Raw genomic sequence first — 9420 nt, 5'->3', positions numbered from 1 at the left:
CCAGTGATGATAGCAATGATCACCATAGATACGTAATAAAATAGGTGACCACCACAAGCGACGTCCTATAAATCTTCTGTTAATATATACCTTAATAATTCCTTAATTATTTCTTAAACCGATTAATTTCTCACTCTTACGATATACACAATCGTGTCAGAAATTGGAATTTAAAAGTTGAAAGTGTTAAAAATAATTAATAAATGAAAAAGAAACTAATTACACACGAGGATACAATATATATAAGTAAAATAAGCCAGCTGTCGTCGACATCCCAAGTGGTCTAGTGGTTAGGATTCCGCGCTCTCACCGCGGCGGCCGGGGTTCGATTCCCCGCTTGGGAAAGTCTTTTTTTTTCTCACGAAGTTAATTTTCTATTCCTTTTAAGTTTCTTCTTAAGTAAGCATCTAACGAACCCAATTTTCGGAGTAGCTTGCCTTTCTTACTTTTGCACTGTTCGTACTTTATAATCTGATAAAGACTGCTTTTTTTTCTCTTTGGTATCTAGACCCATATACTGACATTATCCTTTATCTTTTCCCAGTCTTTGGACTACGGCCATGGTGGGGCATTACCTCGAAGGATAGTAGCCAAACGAATCGACCCCATTACTTGCAGTTTTTTTAATTGGTATTCACTCTATCAGTTTTTTCACCGAACCGCTAAGTCATGTGGATGTAAACAAATCAAGCGATGGTGGGTAGTTTAACGTGTCACTACAGACACATACATATATGCATACAGTTATATGCATATATATATATATATATATAATATATATATATATATATATATATATAAATCGATCTATTGCATTTCAATCTGTTTTAGAGTTAGGGTTAGGGGTGGGGGTAAGGGGTATCTTTTTTTCTTCAGAAATGTAAATAAACCCAATCTTTTTTTAAACGAGGGACATATTCATACGGCACAGAATGTTTTCACCTCAATAGACGTCATTGATTGGTTGAAATTGCAGAAATTGAAGAAAAACAACAACAAATATCTTACAAATATCCAGTAACGCTGCCGTTAGAGAGACTTAGTAATTTTAATATTTCTATATATATATATATATATATATATATATATATATATATATATATATATATGAATATGTATATGTGTGTGTGTGCGTATGTGTGTGTGTGCGTGTGTGTATGTGTCTGCGTGGGCACCGTTAATCGAAAAGTTATTTTCGTTAATCCGTTAACCACTTCCTTTAAAAATGTAACGGAAATAAACGTTAGCTTTTATTGAAAAAAGGCATAAGTACAGTTTCATACCCCGCCGCAGATTTTGTTGACAGCGGGGTAGAGCCAAACCTACCCCGCTGTCTTTCTTGCTACTACTATAGAATTTTGTCTGCAACAGTTAGATGCGAACTTAACCGTGGTATGACCAGCATCTTTCCTCATGCCTCTTGGAACTTATACCCACATTTTTATGAGTAGATTTATCTTCTCTGGGATGTTAATAATCATTTTTTAAAAACTTTGTATTGTTGGAAAACATATAAAGTCTGCTTGGAATCTTACTTCAGATTCATGGAACTCAAACCTAGAACTTCATAAGGATATTTGGAAGCACTCCGTCGGTTCCGACGACGAGGGTTCCGGTTGATCCGATCAACGGAACAGCCTGCTCGTAGAATTAACGTGCAAGTGGCTGAGCACTCCACAGACATGTGTACCCTTAACGTAGTTCTCGGGGATATTCAGCGTGACACAGAGAGTGACAAGGCAGGCCCTTTGAAATACGGGTACAACAGAAACAGGAAGTAAGAGTGAGAGAAAGTTGTGGTGAAAGAGTACAGCAGGGATCACCACCATCCCCCTGCCGGAGCCTCGTGGAGCTTTAGGTGTTTTCGCTCAATAAACACTCACAACGCCCGGTCTGGGAATCGAAACTGCGATCCTACGACCGCGAGTCCGCTGCCCTAACCACTGGGCCATTGCGCCTCCACATAAGGATATTTACACTCTCTAAGAATATATGGAAAACCTATATATGATTTGTAATATTTGCAGCTTGAAATTAAATGTTTTTAGTATGAAACAATTGTACTAATCTACCGATCCATTCTTGTTGCTTTTTTCTTGGTTATAATCACCCCACATAATTTTATGGTTAACTAGCAGTATCGCCCGGCGTTGCTCAGGTTTGTAAGGGAAATAACTATAAAGCATTTTTAGAGAGTTATAGCCAAAAAATAGCAAAAAAATGGAAAAAAAATGATGGTAAATTTTTTTTGAGAGTTAAAAAAGGTGGAGTTGCGACCCCATGTCGAATTTATCGATTTTTTTCAGAACTGGGGGAACTTTTCAAAATTTTCGCTGCGTTAGTTTTGAATTATGACATTGGGCTATGTGTGTGTCAAGTTTCATCAGAATCGGTTGAAAGCCGTGGTCAGAGTGAGGGTACGAGAAAACAGACACACAGAAAACGCACAGACAAACTGCCGTTTATATAGAGAGAGATACCATAAAGAATCTTGGTGCATCTAAGTTAAGTACCATATTCATTTGAATCTTAATTGTTTTTGCTGAAATTATATATGTATGTATGTATGTATGTGTTTATTTGTCTGTCCGCTCAACAACCGATGCTGGTGTGTGTAAAGTGTAACCCCAGAAAGTCATGCGTGAAGATGCGATAAAACTGTACCAGGAATTCGAAACCTAATCCCCAAATATGCGGTCAGACATCACGAGCAAACCATCGGTCTATTAAGCGACCAATTAGCGTCAAGCCATCGCGTGATTTAATCTTCTAGAATCTTTTTCTTTGGCCCTACAAAATGTTTTTCTTTATTGCCCACAGGGAGCTAACCATAGAAGGGACAAACAAATGCAAAGGGGTTCAGTCGATTACATCGACCCCAGTTATTATTAAGGCGGCGAGCCGACAGAATCATTAGCACGCAGGGCAAAATAATTAACAGTATTTTGTCTGTCTTTACATTCTGAGTTCAAATACTGCCGAGGTTGACTTTGTCCTTCATAATTTCAAAGTCGATAATGTAGGCACTAGTTGAAGATTGGGACCAATATAACAGACTTAAACCCTTCGCCAAATTTGCTGGGCTTGTGCCAAAATTTGAAACCAATGCACAAAAATGTCGTTATTCGTAGCAACAAGAAAAAGATATTTAAGCGAAGCGAAGCAGTGAAGCAGCTCATCTGTGTCAGCAACGGTAGTAGATTGTGACAGACCGCGCGAAGGACTTCGCTCCTTAATCAGCTGTCGGGGCTGACTTTTTTTCTTTCGCTGGGCACTGAGAGTTTGTGCTTGGACTTTCTTCCCCCACATGCTAATTAACCTAAAGCACGGACCCGGACAGGTGTTACTACTCCGGGTTAGAGTAGACCTAGGAACAATAGTGGTTAAGAGGTGGTCCGCACTCCTCAAAACCCTGGAACTTCCTAGCCAGGGTCCCTCTACTGGATGCTGTTTAAACGATAAAAAATAGTACAGTAATCCCTCGCCATATCGCAGTTCACCTACCGCGCTCTCAGAACATCGCGGATTTTTCTGGCTAATGTAATGTAAATCTAAATCGCAGACTCTTCAGTATATTACGGGTTTCTGCGGATGATAGATATTTATATATTTTAGATTTTAATTATTTCTATGGTAAAATAAGCATTTTCATGCTTAAAAGTTAATTAATTAATTAATAAAAATACAGCAGAGGGATCTTTTCGGTTTGAACGGCAGTTTTTAACATAATTTCTTGGTAACTAAACACTTTTAAACTTCGTATACTGGCAGAATGTGTTTATAAAACATCTTTTTCTCTTGGCTTTATTGAAAAAATTCTATAGTTTGTAAAATATTTGTTGTTTTTTTTCTTCAATTTCTGCAATTTCAACCAATCACTGACGTCTATTGAGGTAAAAAACATTCTGTGCCGTATGAATATGTCCCTCGTTTAAGAAACAGATTGGGTTTATTTACATTTGTGAAGACAAAAAGATACCCTTACCCCTACCCCCAATCCTAACCCTAAAATAGATTGAAATGCAATAGATCGATACTAGGGTCATAATTATGGGTGACAATTTCATATGACACCGCTAGAAAAAACTGCCGTTCAAACCGAAAAGATCCCAGCAGAGTACTGCACTGTATAATACATTAATTAAATTATACTAAAAGAAAATACGTAGAGTACCGTAGATGAGTAAATAAAGAATCGTACATACTGTACGGAAAACGGGGATCTTTTCGGTTTGACCGGCAGATTTTAAAAATAATTTCTTTGTAACTAAACACTTTTAAACTTCGTATACTGGTAGAATGTGTTACATAAAACATCTTTTTCTCTTGGCTTCCTCGAGAAAATTCTGTAGTTTGTAAGCTATTTGTTGTTTATTATCTTGCATTTCGGCAATTTCAACCAATCAATGACGTGTTTAGTTACAAAGAAAATTATCTTAAAAATCTGCCGGTCAAAGCGAAAAGATCCGAAAACGGAACTCGGGAGTCGAGTGTGTGGTGGTGTTTTTTGCATTTATAATAAAATAAATACATACAAATTATAAAAATAATAATAAAAAAATATACAGCATAGTATTGTTTCTACTTCGCGGATTTTCACCTATCACGGAGGGTTTTGGAATGTAACACCCGCGATATGCGAAGAATTACAGTACTTATAATGTACGCTATTATTATATGTGAGAGAGAGCGGAGTGATTTACGTAGCCTATTTAAGATGTGTTAATCTTTCTAAATGTCAAAGTAACTTCGTACCCGACAAAATAAAAATGTTTTCTTAGAAAAACGAGTCTTTCCCTAGAAAATGAAATTAAAACCGAATGTATGTTTTTTTTTTCTGAGAATGTGAAATTATGAAGAACGAATCTAAACTGGAAGCCACTTATCAATTAGTTGTAGTTACGTGACTTTTATTAATAGAAAGCGCAGGAGTGGCCGTGTGGTAAGTAGCTTGCTTACCAACCACATGGTCCCGTGTTCAGTCCCACAGCGTGGCATCTTGGGCAAGTGTCTTCTGCTATAGCTTCGGGCCGACCAAAGCCTTGTGAGTGGATTTGGTAGACGGAAACTGAAAGAAGCCTGTCGTATATATATATATATATATATGCGTGTGTGTGTATATGTTTGTGTGTCTGTGTTTGTCCCTCTAGCATTGCTTGACAACCGATGCTGGTGTGTTTACGTCCCCGTCACTTAGCGGTTCGGCAAAAGAGACCGATAGAATAAGTACTGGGCTTACAAAGAATAAGTCCCGGGGTCGATTTGCTCGAGTAAAAACGGTGCTCCAGCATGGCCGCAGTCAAATGACTGAAACAAGTAAAAGAGAGTATTAAAATCCGTACAACCTTGAAAATTCTTTAAAATTTCAGTCTGACTGTTTGTGGATTGTAAATTTCTTTTATCATCGAAGATGTCCATGGCAGCGAGCTGGCAGAACCGTTAGCACGCCGGGCGAAATGCTTAGCAGTATTTCGTCTGCCGCTACGTTCTGAGTTCAAATTCCAACGAGGTCGGCTTTGCCTTTCATCCTTTCCGGGTCGATTAAATAAGTACCAGTTACGCACAGGGGTCGATATAACCGACTTAATCCGTTTGTCTGTCCTTGTTTGTCCCCTCTGTATTTAGCCCCTTGTGGGTAGTAAAGAAATAGGTTTTTCGTCTGTCTTCTCGTTCTGAGTTCAAATTCCGCCGAGGTCGACTTTGCCTTTTGGGGTCGATAAATTAAGTACCAGTTGCGAACTGGGGTTGATTTAATCGACTGGTCCCTTCACCCCAAATTTCGGGCCTTGTGTCTAGAGTAGAAAAGAATATTTGGGTTATGAAAGGGACTCCAGGATAGATTTTGTGACGTCATTATTTTTAGCCGCCAAAAAAGATGGTTTGAACACACCACAACAAAGCGGTCTGAACCAATACGAAGGGGCTCTCTGCCGGTCTCAACTAAGGCTTATTCTAAGGGAGAGGCTTATATTAAAATCATCCTGAAAAATCATGCAGAAATATGCAAAATGTATTTCACATTATTACATATACTATACGCTAATGCAAAAAAATATTGTGTTTATTGACTATCTTCAAAATGATCAAACCATCAATGGAAAGTTCAATGCCAACTTGCTAAGGTCAGTTATGAAAGGCTATCAAGACCAAACACCCAGAAAAAACTGATGGATGGGGTCTTGATTCATTAGGACAATGCTTCAGCACACAACCCCTTGGTTTCAATGGTTGCTGTGCGTGACAGGCTTTGAACTGGTTGATTACCCCTCCCTCTGTTTCCCAACATAGAAAAACACTCGGCTGGGCACCAGCATCACTGTGATGATGACGTCTTATCTGCTGTTGATGACCATTTTGACCAACATTACTTATGGAAGTGTGTGGACAATGAGAGAGGAACCACATTAAAAAATGAACTTCATTTGGTCACATTCCATGAGAGTGTCTTGCTCAGCCTATCAACATTTCAGCCATCCCTCATAATGTCTGTCCTTGTTTGTCCCCTCTGTGTTTAACCCCTTGCCTGTAGTAACGAAATAGGTATTTCGTCTGCCGCTACGTTCTGAGTTCAAATTCCGCCGAGGTCGACTTTGCCTTTCATCCTTTCGGGGTCGATAAATTGTGTGACCAACAGGATAGCTTCTTCACCAGCGCTATCCAAGCACTTCAATTACTTAATACATAATAATAAAAATTATTATTATTATTATACCCGCATTTGTTTTAATGTTAACATTGAAAAATCCACTTTTTTTCATAAAAAAATTTGAACCTGGGTTTGCACTCCCTTAGAAAATTTTCTTCCCAGGCCACCGAGCACCTTTGTTATTGACTTGGTGTTTTCTCTGAGGGGCGTTTTCGATGGACACTTTCCCCCTTTGTGGTTAATCAAGTTAAACCAGCATTACTAATTTTACCGCGTTTATATTAATCGTTTAACGGGATAGAGTGACGTGTACTTTTTATTTATCTTAACCGAAGTTTTCTTTTTTTTAATAAATTCGGCAATTAACTGGCAAAGTCATTTCTTTTTATTAAATCAGTGAAAAGGAAGGATTTCATTTATACAATCCAGGAATAGTTTAGATTTCGAATTACGTTAATCTCAACGAACGGAATATATATTATAAACATCTTTTCATTAAACTTCGTAGACATATTTTCGGATTTTCCATCAACATGAGACGTCTCTTGGAGCGGGGCTTAAAATATATGTATGTGTGTGTGTATGTATGTATGTATGTATGTGTGTATGTATGTGTGTGTGTATGTATGTGTGTATGTATGTGTGTATATATGTGTGTGTGTGTATATATGTACGTATGTATGTATGTGCCTTTGTGTCTCCCTTTTGACCCTCCCCAGCACTTGACAACCGGTGTTGGTTTGTTAACCTTGTATGTATGTATGTATGTATGTATGTATGTATGTGTGTGTGTGTGTATGTGTGTGTATGTATGTGTGTGTGTGTGTATGTATGTATGTATGTGTGTGTGTATGTATGTGTATGTATGTATGTGCCTTTCTGTCTCCCTTTTGACCCTCCCCAGCACTTGACAACCGGTGTTGGTTTGTTAACCTCGCCGTAACTTAACGGTTCGGTAAACGAGTCGGATAGAAAAAGTACCAAACTTAAACGGAAAAATAAGTCCTGGGGTCGATTTATTCGACTTTGAACCCTTCAATGTGATGCTCCAACATGGCCACAGTGCAATAACTGAAACAATGAAAGAATATAAAAGAAAATACTAATGACATGTAAAGTTTTATCAGGTGGATAGAAAATCCTCTACTGATGAGATCTAATAAGTTTGAAACATGTCCGTTGATGTCATCTGTTGATTTAGAGACACGATTCATTACTATCTTCTAATATTTTTGCAGTTATCTCTCTTTCTTGATATCAAATATTTCTGGAGGGAGATTTGTCTTAATTGCACGTTCATTATAATCTCCGTTATCGAAGTTTACCTCATGGTATGTAGATAGAATTAGGTGGCGAGCTGGCAGAATCGTTAGCACGCCGGGCGAAATGTTTTGTGGTATTTCGTCCGCCGCTGCGTTTTGAGTTCAAATTCCGCCGAGGTCGACTTTGCCTTTCATCCTTTCGGGGTCGATAAATTAAGTACCAGTTACGCACTGGAGTCGATGTAATCCGCGCGTCTGTCCTTGTTTGTCCCCTCTGTGTTTAGCCCCTTGTGGGTAATAAAGAAATAGGTATTTCGTCTGCCGTTATGTTCTGAGTTCAAATTCCGCCGCGGTCGACTTTGCCTTTCATCCTTTCGGGGTCGATTAAATAAGTACCAGTTACACACTAGGGTCGATGTAATCGACCTCACCCGCGTGTCTCTCCTTGTTTGTCCCCTGTGTTTAGCCCCTTGTGGGTAGTAAAGAAATAGGTATGTAGACAGAATTGTACAGGTGTGGCTGAACCTAGAATCCTCATTTCACACTCACCGAGCAGGAGAAAAATAATCCTGTTCACTAATACGCAATTACGACAACCCATACTTTTGAGACGGCGTGTAGTGCGCCTTCGCAATTTTTAAATGAAAAATGTTTATTTTTTTTATGCCAATCATTCGTCTAAGTTTGAACCAAAACAACAACTTGTGTTCTTATTCAATAACTGGTAACTATTGACCAATGAAATCGCTGCGATCTTGATCCCGTGACCGCTGTGTTCTTTTTACCCGCCGTTTTGTGTTTGGCGCTTATTCAGTTGTTCACAATTGTCTGACTTGCCAGGTTTTGTGCTGTCAGTTCTCTTCAAGCAATCAACATGAATTCTCCGCATTTATATGTTGTTAAAAGAGGTTTGTATCATCCCAACGCACCTTCTTTATTTCATCTATACACCCATCTATATATGGTACTTGTCAGTACCTATATATATATATATTTATTTTATTCAACTGGGAATCGTTGTTGTGTATTCTGTCAGAATTAACAACTTCTTAAGTTGCCCGGCCTAAGATAAAAACAAAAAAAATACATAAATTTTGTCATACAAAAAGAAAAAATCTGACAGAAACATATTACATTCTTTTATTTTCGAAAAACCTTAATGCAAACTCTTTTTAATTGAAAAAATCTTTGTTTTCAGATGGGCGCAAAGAGGATATCCATTTCGACAAAATCACATCTCGGATCAAGAAGTTATGTTATAATCTTAATATGGACTTCATCCGACCGGTATTAAAATATTTTGTTTATATTTAACATTAGAGAAATTAGATTTATTTAATTATTATTGTTTCTAGCTGTAGTTATGCCTCTATTTTCTCTATTATAATTCCATTCACAGCTTGCAAGTCCCGTTACGATTTCAAGCTTTTTCCCTTCTGTTCCTTTTTATTCGTTAACAAAAACAATTTGATCTGATTTCATGCTAAACTCATCAACAAAGGAATAATTGAC

The 9420-nt window shown here is 38.0% G+C and overlaps 1 protein-coding gene and 1 non-coding gene across 2 annotated transcripts in view; both read left to right on the top strand.

Moving 5' to 3' along the window:
• Positions 1 to 272: 272 nt before the first annotated feature.
• Positions 273 to 344, top strand: Trnae-cuc. The gene has a single exon. It is a non-coding gene; the product is annotated as a tRNA-Glu (tRNA).
• An 8316-nt stretch (positions 345 to 8660) lies between these two features.
• The window catches only part of LOC115213935 (ribonucleoside-diphosphate reductase large subunit), a 33797-nt gene continuing 33037 nt past the window's right edge, over positions 8661 to 9420 (top strand). Inside the window, exons 1-2 of the mRNA XM_029782934.2 lie at positions 8661 to 8816; positions 9107 to 9195. Of these exons, the coding sequence (XP_029638794.1) occupies positions 8783 to 8816; positions 9107 to 9195 (123 nt within the window). The 5' untranslated portion in view covers positions 8661 to 8782. The remainder of the gene's footprint in view (positions 8817 to 9106; positions 9196 to 9420) is intronic.

This window comes from Octopus sinensis, linkage group LG7, assembly GCF_006345805.1.
Source record: "Octopus sinensis linkage group LG7, ASM634580v1, whole genome shotgun sequence".
NCBI classification, from domain to species: Eukaryota; Metazoa; Mollusca; class Cephalopoda; order Octopoda; family Octopodidae; genus Octopus; species Octopus sinensis.
This window is presented reverse-complemented; position numbering and strand designations above follow the sequence as displayed.